This window comes from Protomyctophum parallelum (assembly GCF_964188405.1).
Source record: "Protomyctophum parallelum genome assembly, chromosome: 3".
NCBI classification, from domain to species: Eukaryota; Metazoa; Chordata; class Actinopteri; order Myctophiformes; family Myctophidae; genus Protomyctophum; species Protomyctophum parallelum.
Genome location: NC_139698.1, coordinates 3,977,324 through 3,992,159, shown reverse-complemented (window position 1 = coordinate 3,992,159; position 14,836 = coordinate 3,977,324). Strand labels below are relative to the sequence as shown.

General features: G+C 48.1%; 1 protein-coding gene across 1 annotated transcript; it reads right to left on the bottom strand.

The window, feature by feature from the left end:
- Window positions 1-12,184: 12,184 nt before the first annotated feature.
- On the bottom strand, window positions 12,185-14,182 carry LOC310856086 (thimet oligopeptidase-like; the record flags this gene model as incomplete). Its single annotated transcript, XM_083761303.1, has 1 exon — window positions 12,185-14,182. The coding sequence occupies one exon, from the start codon at window positions 14,180-14,182 to the stop codon at window positions 12,185-12,187; it is 1,998 nt and encodes a 665-aa protein (XP_083617429.1).
- Between the last annotated feature and the right edge of the window lie 654 nt (window positions 14,183-14,836).

The window sequence follows — 14,836 nt, the reverse complement described above, 5'->3', positions numbered from 1 at the left end:
GACGCCTTTCCCCCTGTGGTGGATAGGTATCCATGCCCGGGAAGCCTTCCTTCTGGGACACATCGACAAAAGTTCAAGGGAGCCTGAGACGAGCCTCGAGGCTCGTGCTCCCCAGACCCTCGCCGGGCTGTTGATTCCAGTCAACCGGTACGGGGACCAGTTGGACCTTACTCAAAACACCCTCTCTGTGTTGGGGACGGTCCTGAGGCTCCGATAGCATAGTGACTACCAGGCACTTTCTACCCCCCCCCCCCTCTTTTCTTTGGGGCGTCATGGCGCCGGGCCTAGCCCATAGCCATGCCCGGAGGGGTGCACCACTGTTACCCAGGACAACATAACGAGGATCCTGTGCTGTGGTCCACAGACTTCCGCCTGCTGCGTGCAAACTCTGTTTCACGTGCGCCACCCAAGGGCTCCTCCGTAAGAAACAGAAACAACAAGCGTGTACATTTTGGCAATTCTATTGACATAGTACAGACAGTTTCATAGCCACATGCATTTATTGACATAGTACAGACAGTTTCATCGCCACATTCATTTATTGACATAGTACAGACAGTTTCATAGCCACATGCATTTATTGACACAGTACAGACAGTTTCATAGCCACATGCATTTATTGACACAGTACAGACAGTTTCATAGCCACATGCATTTATTGACACAGTACAGACAGTTTCATAGCCACATGCATTTATTGACAGTACAGACAGTTCCATAGAGACATGCATTTATTGACATAGTACAGACAGTTTCATAGCCACATGCATTTATTGACACAGTACAGACAGTTTCATAGCCACATGCATTTATTGACATAGTACAGACAGTTTCATAGCCACATGCATTTATTTATTGACACAGTACAGACAGTTTCATAGCCACATGTAAGCGGGACGGTCGGTCAGCTAAGGCCTAGTAGTACTGTCTGTGGCTGTGGTCCGCCTGGGTTGGCTCAATCTGACCTTGCAAGTCTCGGACCCGGGGCAGTACCCCCCCGGGTACATGCCGTGCAGACCTCTACTGCGTCTCGGGACCCCTCTGTGGGGAACCGGGTGGGTCGGCACCGGGCCGTCCTACTGTCACGGCGTTCCCTGAGCCACCAGTGTGGTAGTGCCGGGGTTTTCCTGGGAGGGCCGCCCGTCGAAGGCGGCGGGACTCCTCCAGAGCGTCCTGGTTAGCTCTGGCAAACCCTGGCAGTCTCGTCCACTGCCCCGTGGGAAAAGGTTGTCCGGGGGGACGGCGCAGTCCAGGAGAATGTGCCGCACTGATTCCGGGACCAGGTGGCTGGAGTTCCAGTTCCACCCGGTCCTCTCCTGGACCACGCACAGGGCCGTGGCCCGTCCCAGGGAGATGGTGGCCACCCTAGTAATAATAATAATAATAAAACTTTATTTGTAAAGTACCTTTCATGACATGAAATGCAGCACAAAGTGCTTTACAGAGCAATGGAGAAAAAAGAAAAGCAAGGCAACGACATTAAAAAACAAGCAGTAAGGTGAGGACATGAATAACAAAAAAATAAAAGATCAATTAAAAGCAATGTTGTAGAAGTGGGTCTTGAGCTGTGCTTTAAAAATGTCTACAGAGGCTGCCTGACGAAGGTACAGTGGGAGTTTGTTCCATGCCGACGGCCCGTAGAAGCAAAAAGCTGCTTCCCCGTATTTTTTAGTTGCCATTTCTTTAGGCAAAGCGAGCAGGCCAGCAGTGGAAGACCTTAGGGGGGCGGTTTGGGACATATTTAGGCAGGCAGTCATGTAGGTAGGAAGGTGCGAGACCATTGAGAGCTTTATAGACAAGTGAAATAAATTTAAAATCAATCCTAAAAACAACAGGAAGCCAGTGCAGTGAAGCTAAAACTGGAGTAATATGTTCTCTCATCTTAGTTCTAGTTAACACTCTGGCTGCTGCATTTTGGACAGTGAGGCCCTACTTTATATTACAGGTCATTACAGAACTAACGTAAAGTAGGATAATCAATCCTTATCCAACCAGAAGACAAATTGAGGTTTTTCTCTCCTCTCACCTCCTCCTAGATCTCTCACTCTCTTTACACACCGTGTAAAGAGGAGGTTTCCCCTGAACAGCAGGAGAGGAGCTCCAGTCTGGTCCAGATGAATCCACAACCTCCACACATTAAAGAGGAACAGCAGGAGGAGCTAAATGGTTAGTCACTTTCTTGTTTGTCTCTCTGCATTTCTAGAGCTGATATTATATAATCTCTTCTCTCCATTGATTTGGTTATCAAGTGGCCTGTCTATTTTGAGTTATTAATACCATGAAAAGCTTTAATGGAAGAAGTGGGAAAACATTAGGGCCCTATCGTATCGTTGTTGCCACCCTATGTCTTATTTAAAGGTGTAGTGAAATGAAAAAGAAAATCACATTTTTATATCAATAGTCATCATATGACCATAGCAAACAATGGATACCAAAACAATGGGAACATTTACATTTTTTGTGTATTTTTTAATGTTTGATTTTAGTTCAATGTTTGTTTTAAAAACGCCATTGACAATGAAGGGAAAATGTACGTCATCTTGTCCCTAACACAAACATTAAATCCCATTAACAATAAAGAGAACTTAATGTTTGTTTTGACACCGTTTGTTTTACATCATCATTACTTCATCCTCGATGTTGTAAGAGGATAAGAGCGCCCCTCACTTCACGCGGGTGTGATTTGTAATCCAATTCTAGTTACTTCCTTTGAAGGACAAAGTGCTGCGTGATGACGACGTGTCGAGCCTCACCTGTTTGATTCCCATCTCTGCGCGACCGTCCAAACACAGCTGCTTTTGATTTCAGAAATACCCGGTTTTTAATCCCATTCAAGAGGACAATCAGACAGGGCGTTAATAAACTGCAGCAGCACGCTAATATATGTATCTGAAAACATTATGGGTTAGAAATAAGCCATGAGCTTTGCTGTCCGTCTCTCTGTGACTTTGTTTACAAACAACCTGCATGTCCATGCACACGTCACGCATGTAGCAGAGCTACGTCCCATAGCCTGGAGGGATGTGACGTTCTGATTGCTTCAGCTTTTGGGACAGCTTTCCGTTTCAGGCTGAAACTTCAATATAAAATGCCCAAATTAACCATTTCACCCCCGTCTTTAATGCACGAGGCAGCTCTTTTACCCCGTCTTTAATACAGCTCTGTTACCCCGTCTTTAATGCAGCTCTGTTACCCCGTCTTTAATGCAGCTCTGTTACCTCGTCTTTAATGCAGCTCTGTTACCCCGTCTTTAATGCAGCTCTGTTACCTCGTCTTTAATGCATCTCTGTTACCCCGTCTTTAATGCATCTCTGTTACCCTGTCTTTAATGCATCTCTGTTACCCCGTCTTTAATGCATCTCTGTTACCCCGTCTTTAATGCATCTCTGTTACCCCGTCTTTAATGCATCTCTGTTACCCCGTCTTTAATGCATCTCTGTTACCCCGTCTTTAATGCAGCTCTGTTACCTCGTCTTTAATGCAGCTCTGTTACCCCGTCTTTAATGCATCTCTGTTACCCCGTCTTTAATGCATCTCTGTTACCCCGTCTTTAATGCATCTCTGTTACCCCGTCTTTAATGCATCGTCTTTACGCATCTCCCCATATAGGCCACGCCCATTTCCGCCATGATAGATTTTCCGCCATTTTGAATTTTGTCCAAAACACACTTTTTGCTTTTCCTCCTACAGATTTTGTCCAAATCTCACAGAAATCGGCACACGTGATCTCTGGACCCATCCAATTAAAACTGAGCCGCAGAATTTTGAAAGTGCGTATCGTTCGGCCGTAATCGTCTTCCGAAGTTAGTAGGAGGGGCCTATATCACAAAAAATGCCATAAATCACGAACGGAATGTCCAATCCATCCCAAATTTCAATCACATGTCCGGGGTGGTTCAATCAACCAAGTTCTAAAAGCAATTCCATTTTCATCCATAGGGGGCGCCGCAATTGCGAGAAATGTAACCGTATGTAACCGCAAAAACATGAATTTCGGGGGTTAAATCCCCTCCGAATTACTTACGCATGATCTAAGGCGTGACTTGAAATTGTAATTGGCTGGCAATACTAGTGGGAGGGGCATATGTAAGCCACTGCGGCAACCACACTCTGCAATTTTTTAAAATTGCGAATTTTCTAGTGCATCTCTGTTACCCCGTCATTAATGCAGCTCTGTTACCCCGTCTTTAATGCAGCTCTGTTACCCCGTCTTTAATGCAGCTCTGTTACCCCGTCTTTAATGCAGCTCTGTTACCCCGTCTTTAATGCATCTCTGTTACCCCGTCTTTAATGCATCTCTGTTACCCCGTCTTTAATGCATCTCTGTTACCCCGTCTTTAATGCATCTGTTACCCCGTCTTTAATGCAGCTCTGTTACCCCGTCTTTAATGCATCTCTGTTACCCCGTCTTTAATGCAGCTCTGTTACCCCGTCTTTAATGCATCTGTTACCCCGTCTTTAATGCAGCTCTGTTACCCTGTCTTTAATGCAGCTCTGTTACCCCGTCTTTAATGCAGCTCTGTTACCCCGTCTTTAATGCATCTCTGTTACCCTGTCTTTAATGCAGCTCTGTTACCCCGTCTTTAATGCATCTCTGTTACCCCGTCTTTAATGCAGCTCTGTTACCCCGTCTTTAATGCAGCTCTGTTACCCCGTCTTTAATGCAGCTCTGTTACCCCGTCTTTAATGCATCTCTGTTACCCCGTCTTTAATGCATCTCTGTTACCCTGTCTTTAATGCATCTCTGTTACCCCGTCTTTAATGCAGCTCTGTTACCCCGTCTTTAATGCAGCTCTGTTACCCCGTCTTTAATGCATCTCTGTTACCCCGTCTTTAATTCATCTCTGTTACCTCGTCTTTAATTCATCTCTGTTACCCCGTCTTTAATGCATCTCTGTTACCCCGTCTTTAATGCATCTCTGTTACCCCGTCTTTAATGCATCTCTGTTACCCCGTCTTTAATGCATCTCTGTTACCCCGTCTTTAATGCATCTCTGTTACCCCGTCTTTAATGCATCTGTTACCCCGTCTTTAATGCATCTCTGTTACCCCGTCTTTAATGCATCTGTTACCCCGTCTTTAATGCATCTCTGTTACCCCGTCTTTAATGCATCTGTTACCCCGTCTTTAATGCAGCTCTGTTACCCCGTCTTTAATGCATCTCTGTTACCCCGTCTTTAATGCATCTCTGTTACCCCGTCTTTAATGCATCTCTGTTACCCCGTCTTTAATGCATCTGTTACCCCGTCTTTAATGCATCTCTGTTACCCCGTCTTTAATGCATCTCTGTTACCCCGTCTTTAATGCATCTCTGTTACCCCGTCTTTAATGCATCTGTTACCCCGTCTTTAATGCATCTCTGTTACCCCGTCTTTAATGCAGCTCTGTTACCCCGTCTTTAATGCATCTGTTACCCCGTCTTTAATGCATCTCTGTTACCCCGTCTTTAATGCATCTCTGTTACCCCGTCTTTAATGCATCTCTGTTACCCCGTCTTTAATGCATCTCTGTTACCCCGTCTTTAATGCAGCTCTGTTACCCCGTCTTTAATGCACAAGGCAGCTCTGTTACCCCGTCTTTAATGCACAAGGCAGCTCTGTTACCTTCCTCGTTGAACCTTGCACCTTACCGACTGCTTAGTTACCCGGTAGATGTGTGGCGTTACATTATCCGTAAAATAACAGCCCACTTAAAGGAGAATTCCATACTAGAAGGCTTTCTTACCTTTATTTGTAGTTATGTCCCCACCAAAGAGGTCCAGGTGTTATTTTGTGCAAAATTTCCCCTACCATAAGCCCTCAATTAATTGCATTGAATTGAATGGGGAGTGTTCGCTTATTACCATCGCTCAAAAATATGTTATTTTGTATATATCCTCTCTTCATAATGTAAATATTATCCCAAGCGTATCCCTGTAGTGCGTGCATGTGCACATCTTGTTACTGGGGCGGACCAGGGTTTTTTCCAAATCACCAAATCACTGAATGTTCCTTTAACTTGCCTCGCTGATATCCACCGGCTAGCAGCATCCCCGTCGCTAGGCAACGCTCTGCTTAGCCTAGATGCCCTGACTGACCAAGATGGCCGCGGCGTAGACTCCTGTAATGGCCGCAATCTTAAAACGCTTTTTTCTCTCTGTCCGTTCTCGATTTACGTGTTTGAACAGAACGTTGATGTTAGCGGCCGCTGCAACCTCGCGGTTACAATATTAACGCTTCTGAAGACTTAAATTGACACATTAGCTTCATTAGGCGATTTTGATTCCTGTTCTTTGGGGGAAGTGAACTTTTGAAAAAAAGTATCCGGCGGCATATAAGTTGCAGCTAATAATCAAGTCATTGTATCTGTTGCCTAGAGTTCCTGCAGCCCCCGGTGTCTAGAGAGGAGGTTCCACCTGAACGGCAGGAGAGGAACTCCAGTCTGCTCCAGGAGGAACCAGAAGCTCCACACATTAAAGAGGAACAGGAGGAGGAGCTGCTTCAAAGACCAGAGGAGGCTGATGGGTCAACGTTGACATTTACATTGAAAAGTGAAGATGAAGAAGAAGATGATGTTGATGACGATGATGATGATGATCATGATGATGATCATGATGATGATGACGGTGGTGATGAAAACAGAGAGACAGAGCCTCTAGCTGGCACCTCAGCTGAACACATGAAAACACAAGCTTATATACAGTACTGGGTAGCGTCACAATCAAGCAACGACGACCGGCTCCTCTCTTCACACCGTTCCAAATCCGACATCGCTGAAGACAGCGATGACGGGGAGGAGACCGGGGGGGCAGGTCGCTCAGCTTCGAACAAACAACAAAAGGCACAACATGTAGGAGGACCAACGCCGTCTCTGGGCAACAACAAGCTGTCCCCCCCGGACCTGAAACCGTCGCCGAAACACGCAGGGAAGAAGAGCTTCAGCTGTGCGGTTTGCGAACAAACGTTCAGTCAGCGCATGAACCTCACGGTGCACATGAGGACGCACACGGGCGACAAACCCTTTGCTTGCACCGTCTGTCAGAAGATCTTCAATCATCAGAGCAATCTGAAGACACACATGAGGATCCACACAGGGGAAAAACCCTTTAATTGCACAGTTTGTGAACAAAGATTCAGCCATAAACTTAGTCTGAAGACACACATGATAACCCACACAGGGGAAAAGCCCTTTACTTGTAAACTGTGCGAACAACAATTCAGTCAAAGTATGAATTTCAAGGCACACATGAGGATTCACTCGGGTGAAAGGCCCTTCAATTGTACACTTTGTGGTCAACACTTCAGTCATAAAATTAGTCTGAAGACACACATGAGGATCCATACAGGAGAAAAACCCTTTACTTGTAAAGTCTGTGAACAGAAATTCAGGCATAATCGTAGTCTGAAGACACACATGGCAATTCATACGGGTGAAAAACCCTTTACTTGTACACTTTGTCAAAAATGCTTCCATCATAACTTCAGTCTGAAAGCACACATGAGGACTCATACGGGTGAGAAGCCCTTTACGTGTGTAATTTGCGAACAGTTATTCAGTACAAATGTTACTTTGAAGAGGCACATGAAGACTCACACCGGCGAAACCCCGTTCACGTGCACAATCTGTCAAAAAAGCTTCAATCGCAATTATAGTCTCACGACACACATGAGGACTCATACGGGGGAAAAACCCTTTAGTTGTACAGTTTGCGAACTAAAATTCAGCCATAAACTTAGTCTAAAGACACACATGATAACTCACACCGGGGAAAAACCCTTCACTTGTGCAGTTTGTCAAAAACGCTTCAATCACAATTCCAGTCTGAAGACACACATGCGGATTCATACGGGTGAAAGACCCTTTAGCTGTACGATTTGTGAACTAAAGTTCAGCCATAAACTTAGTCTGAAGGCACACATGAGGACTCACACGGGTCCCTTCGCTTGTACGGTTTGTGAACAGCAGTTCAGTCAAAATGCTACGCTAAAGAGGCACATGATGACTCACGGGGCGGCCATAGCTGAGTGGTTAGCGAGCCCACCGGGGGAGCCAGAGCCCCTGGTGGTCACTGCTGTGGTCAATTCGTTAATGTGAAGAAACACATTATGACTCATACAGGAGAAAAAACCTTTATTTGTGGAGTTTGTGAACGCCAATTAGGTCAAATTGTTACTCTGAAGAGATAAGACACATGAGGACTCATACTGGTGAAAAGCCCTTCACTTGTATAGTTTGCGAACAAAAATTAAATCGTACAATCGTACAAACTGTTACACTGAAGACACATGAGGACGCATTCAGGTGAAACACCCTTTAGTTGTTTTCAGTTTTCAATTGTAATGATTATCAGAAGAGAAACATTTGCTCTTTTGAAAAGGATCCCCACACGAGGACTCATACAGGTGAAAAACCCCTTTCAGTTTGTCAAAAAAGCTTCAGACCAAATATTGATCTGAAGAGATGCATGCGGCGGTCGCATACAGGTGAAAACCCCTTTGCTCGTACGGTTTGTGAAGAAAGATTCACTTCACGTTCAAATCTGAAGAAACACCTGAGGTCTCACACAGGAGAACTGTCGTTTGTGGTAAACACTTTCTTCGAAATGCAAATTAACCCATTCTGACCTGAGATCAGATTCATACGAGGTTTCCGCCGGACACACACTGGTCTGATGAACCCATTCTGACCTGAGATCAGATTCTAAAAATGTCAGTTGTTCTTCGATTTTTCAAAAAAATAGCAGACCTACAAGCTCATATCGCGCCACTCGGTGGCGCGATATGAGCTTGTAGATCTGCTATTTTTAAATAGCTAAAGCATAACATGATGCCGACACCAAAATGGGTGCCCGGTCAGAATGGGTTAAGCAACGTGGATTGTCATGGATTGTCTATTGTGAGTAGTATAAGCATAGTTATGTTCCTAATATATGTAAATGACATGACAACAGCATGTGGCTGCATTTTGTTCCTGTTCGCGGATGACTTGGCTCTCGGACTAGGACCCTCAGCTCTGCACTCGGCACGTTCTACCGGCTCGCTGATAACAAACCATTAATACACCTGAAAAAAAAACTATTCTCTTTGGATCAAATAGTAATCTCAGCAAGGCCGACGGCTTCTCAGTCAAAGTGGGTGACAATATTATCACATCAAAAGATGAAATTATACCTACCTAGCCTAGGTTCCATCCCGGAGGCAAATCTTTCCTGTGATGAAATGGCAACCAATGTAATCACAAAAGTCAACCAAAGAACAAGATCTTTGTACACGATCTCCCCACTTTGGTCAGTGCGAATACTTTGAAGACTTTAACCCATTCTGACCGGGCACCCATTTTGGTGTCGGCATCATGTTATGCTTTAGCTATTTAAAAATAGCAGATCTACAAGCTCGTATCGCGCCACCGAGTGGCGCGATACGAGCTTGTAGGTCTGCTATTTTTGAAAAATCGAAGAGCGACTGACATTTCTAGAATCTGACCTCAGGTCAGAATGGGTTAACTAGGAGCACTCATTCAAGGTTCCCTCGACTAGGCATGCACCGATTCAAAACTGACCCCAGTAAAGTCAAAGTCCCGTCCCCATTTACTGTACATATATATTTTTTATTTCGAACCATTTATGCAATGTTTATTTTTGTATTTATTGTTTCATTTGCATAATACTGCATATTTTTTTTATATCATTAAATGTTCTGATGAGTTGAAAGTGTAAACAAGCCATCGTGCTTTTGGGGTGTTCAATCCTCTTAGCAGACCTTGTATTCTTTTTTTTGTTTTTTGTATAATTTTATTCCACGATTTTGTAACCCATTTTTCACCCCAGTATCAATCAACTAATGTGATCCTGGGCTCTACACACCCTCCGCCAACCTGGGGAGAGCAACGGACTTGAACTCATGCTTCCTTCATGCCTGAGTGTCCAAGTTGCTCCTTTCCACCTGACAGGGGGGAGTTTCCCTGGTTGGACGTAGCGTGTGGAAGGAACACGTTATTCCAACCAGTTCCTTTCCCCTCCATCAGGCGCCCCGGCTGGCCAGGGGGAGGCAGTATAGAGACCAGGATTACTGCATGTTTTTTGTGAGGGTACCTACCCTAGGGGACACGGGGAGAACATGTGAGGGTACCTACCCTAGGGGACACGGGGAGAACATGTGAGGGTACCTACCCTAGGGGACACGGGGAGAACATGTGAGGGTACCTACCCTAGGGGACACGGGGAGAACATGTGAGGGTACCTACCCTAGGGGACACGGGGAGAACATGTGAGGATACCTACCCTAGGGGACACGGGGAGAACATGCCAACCCCACCTCGGGTATACGGGCACTGATGACGGGACCTTGTATTCAGCTGTGCTCTCATGTGCTTTATTCTACTAAACTGTTAATAAAGTTTTCAATCAATGAATCAAATCTGCTTTTTATATTGCCTTGTAACCAACAGTGTTGTTTTTGGCAGCGCATTTTGATTTTAGTTTTAGTCATTAGCCTCTTGAATAGTTGTCATTTAGTTTTAGTCACATTTTAGTCACCTGGAATGTTTTATTGTCTAGATTCAGTCGACAAAATATAGGATTTTAGTCGACTAAAACTACCGTTGATTTAGACTAAAATGTATTTTGGCGGGCCTTGACGAGTGTTTTTACACTTGCTGAAAATAGCCGATCTACAAGCTCACAACGCGTCGCTAGCTTGTAGATCGGCTATGTTCAGCATGCAACCAAGTGTAAAATGACTTAAGCCCAACACACACCGTCTGCGAACGCCGCGCATCAAAACAGCCGCCTCCGTTATTTCCAATGAACCTATCCCACACCGCCGGCGTCCGACACGCGTTCCGTTCATGCCTCGCCTGACGCACCGATATGCCACTGTCGCTGCTCACCCGGAGTGTGTCAGGCTTAATACTGGATCTCTTGTCCACTAGTCCCTTCCTAGCATTTTTGTCTAGTTTTTATTTATTGACGAAATTGTCAACTAATATTTATTCTTAGTTTTAGTCGTCATAGCCAATCCGACCGCTGTGCCCATATATGGGCATATACTGATGATCTTATTTGTGCACAGATCTGCATGCATGTGTGTGTACCTGAATAAAATGTGCGGTCATGCAGATCTGAATTCACCATTTTCTCAGCCTTCTTCTGTCTGCCTTGTTCCGCCCTAGCTGGTTCCACCTAGTTCATGTTGAATTTGCTAAAACATCATTTTTGGAGAAAAAATGCAGTCACCGTGCTGCACCCGTGATGTTCCTTTTTACTGACACCAAGTTTAAAATAAGAATTGAACGCACAGGATATCAATACGAAGCAACTGAAAGGATTTTTGTCTAACCACGAAACGACAACCAATGGGTGTGAAGAGGGGCGGGACCACGGGCGGGACTTGACAACGGGTGAATTGATCACTGATGTTGTGCCGAACTTCTAATACAAACATTAGATCCACAAGCTCTCGCGAGTCCATGTCAGTGTGTCTATTTGGAGCTTGTGGATCTTCTACTTTTGTCGTTTTGAATTTGAATCCTGAAAAGTATAAAGGCCTATTCATATTCTGGACCGCTCCGGTGGTCACCTCACCACCGGAGCGGTGGTCACCTCACCACCGGAGCGGTGGTCACCTCACCACCGGAGCGGTGGTCAGATCACCACCGGAGCGGTGGTCGGCTCACCACCGGAGCGGTGGTCGGCTCACCACCGGAGCGGTGGTCGGCTCACCACCGGAGCGGTGGTCACCTCACCACCGGAGCGGTGGTCACCTCACCACCGGAGCGGTGGTCACCTCACCACCGGAGCGGTGAGGTGAGATTTGAGTTAAAATTGTTCGCTCTGAAAGAATATACAGTAGGCTATATTAAAAGATTTGCGCCAATATTTTCAAAAATAGCAGATCTACAAGCACCGAGTGCCACGCTATGAGCTTGTAGATCTGCTATTTTTCAACAGCTAAAAGTGTAACACAATGCTTAAAAGACCAAAAGGGGTTCCCGTCCTGAATGGGTTGAGCGTGTAATAGCCTTCTGTACTCGGCACTGTGCACTTTCTTTGATAATTATTGCCCTGTGTTAATAGTTTATTGAGTGTTTTTAGATTTATTTTATTGTTTTTTTATGATCATGTTTTATTGTATCGTAGTTTCCGACCGTGGGTCTCTGAATCTGTGGACATTGTTATTATTATTATTATTATTATTATTATTATTGATTACTGTTCAGCCTTAATCTTTCGGTTTATTTTCTTTCTTTGTCTTTTCGTCTTCTCTCCGACCAGTCCTTTGCTCAGGAGGAACGCTTCCTGGTTGGGTTCGCGACCCAGGAAGTTCCTCAGCATCTCCTGGGCGTCCTGGGACGCGCCGGGCGTCAGGATGCACTTCCTGTAGTCGGAGCCCACCGCGGGGCTCAGGACGCCCTCCCGCCGGAAGCGGCTGTGGAACATGTCCGCCGCCAGCACCTCGCTCCACAGGTAGCAGTAGTGCTGGCCGTCGCAGCTGTCCAGCACGTCGGTCCCTCGGAACGTGGCGGCGCCCAGGTGCTTCTGGCTGAGCCTGGCGTTCTCCACGGCCACGTCCACGCCGTCCTTGGTGTGCAGAGCCTGGTCCAGCTCGGCCCGGACGATCTCCATCAGGTGGTAGTCCACGCCCACGCCCACGTCGCTGACGTTCCGGGACCCGACGAGGCGGTCCAGCGCGTCGTCGGGGATCGGCGCTCCCGTCCGGTGGTGTCGGGACATCCTCCGCAGCGGCTCCTTCTCCCAGGCCCAGTTCTCCAGCAGCTGCGACGGCGCCTCCACGAAGTCCTCCTCCACGTGGAAGGCAGCGAAGGCGGCGTAGTCGACCCGGGCGCAGAGCAGGTGCACGGCGTGGCCCATCACGTGGCAGAACGTCACCACGTCCTCGTGCTCCAGGAGGAGCGAGGCGGCGGCGGCGGCGGCGGGGAGCGAGCCGTCGTGGGCCGCGGCCGCCATGGGTTTGCCGAAGTTGGTCACCACGGCGGCGACGGCCGGCTGTCTGCTCCCGTCGGGCAGCAGACAGCCGGGCTGCAGCGGGAAGCAGGTGGCGTCGCCGTCCTTCCCCACGCGGGACAACAGGTCCATGTAGAGCCGTCCCAGCGTCTGCCCGGAGGCGCGGTCGGCGACGCGGTACAGGGCGACGTCCGGGTGCCAGGCGGGGGCGCCGCCGCCGTGGCGAACCACCGGGCTGAAGGACAGGCCCAGCACGTCCTGGCAGATGTCCAGCAGGCCCCGGGTCACGACCTCCAGGGGGAAGTACTCGTTCAGGCACGGGCCGGGCGCGGCGGCGGCGGTGGTCTTCTTGTTTCTCAGCGGCTTCAGCTTGTGGCTCAGCTCGTTCAGGAAGGCCGACACCTTCTTGGGCGAGCGCGCCATGTTGCTCCTCAGGACAAAGTCGGCGTAGGTCTTGAAGCCCAGCAACGTGCTCTTCTGAGCGCGCAGCCTCAGCACCTTCTCCACGGCTAAGTTGTCGGTGTTCATTAACTTCTCCTCGATGTCCTTCAGCTTTTCCCGTCGGTCCTCGGGGAGATGCAGACCGTTCTCGTGTCTCTCCATGGTCTGCATGTACGTCTCCATGTATGCCTCCGTAAGGCTCCGTAAGTCCACCTTCATCCCCAGAGCTTCGACCCACAGGCCGCCGGGACTCCCCTCGGACGGCTCGGCCTTCGCGGCGCGACTGCGTAGGTTCTTTATAAACCTGTACTGGCCTAATTCCATCGTGTCTTGTAGGTCTTTGACGCTGATCCCGAGCCGCATGTTCAGGTACCTCCTGTCCTCCGCCGAGAGACCCCCTTCGTCCACCTTCATCCCCAGAGCCAGAACCCTCTGGTAGACGTCCTTCCTCGTGCTCGCCACGTCCACCTCGAACATGCGCAGCCTCCCGTGCGCCTCGGCGCTGGCCGTCCTCACCTCCCTGCTGGAGGAGACGCGGCGGGGGAAGGTCAGCGTGCTCCTCTGGGCGGCGTAGCGGGCGTCCAGGTGGGCCAGCGGCTTCAGGGTGTTGCCCAGGGTGACGGCGTCCAGGCCCAGGGAGCCCACGGCGTCGTACGCCTCCGCCGTGCTGGCGACCAGCTCCTCCGACATCCGCCGGATCTGTTCGGGGCCGAGGTCCCAGCGCAGGAGGCTCTCCTCGCCCCCCCAGGAGGAGCAAAGAGCGCCGCTCAAATGATCCGCCTCTCCGGCGGGAGTTTCCATTTCTCTTTTTTTCCTTCTGGGTGAAAAATCAATCCTTTGTTTGAGCTTCTGTGAGTCTGGAGAGTTTTTGAGCTTCTGTGAGTCTGGAGAGTTTTGGATCTTTAGTTACTTATACGGTTTTTGGAGAGGGTATTATAGCATGTAAACGGCGAGGAGACGAAAAAGTGCCAAGAGCTGGACTGTGGCTTTGCATGCCTCGAGACCCCGCTGTGGTTGTGTGCGAGCAGACCGTGAACCGCACATGTTGGTTTTATATATGGTGTCCTAAGGTCGGGCATGCCCAAAGATGGAGTCTATGACGACGGCTTACACATACCGCATGTCAGTTATATCTCCATATATGGAGTCCTAAGGTCGGGCATGACCAAAGATGGAGTCTGTGACGACGGCTTACACATACCGCATGTCAGTTATATCTCCATATATGGAGTCCTAAGGTCAGGCATGACCAAAGATGGAGTCTGTGACGACGGCTTACACATACCGCATGTCAGTTATATCTCCATATATGGAGTCCTAAGGTCGGGCATGACCAAAGATGGAGTCTATGACGACGGCTTACATACCGCATGTCAGTTATATCTCCATATATGGAGTCCTAAGGTCGGGCATGACCAAAGATGGAGTCTGTGACGACGGCTTACACATACCGCA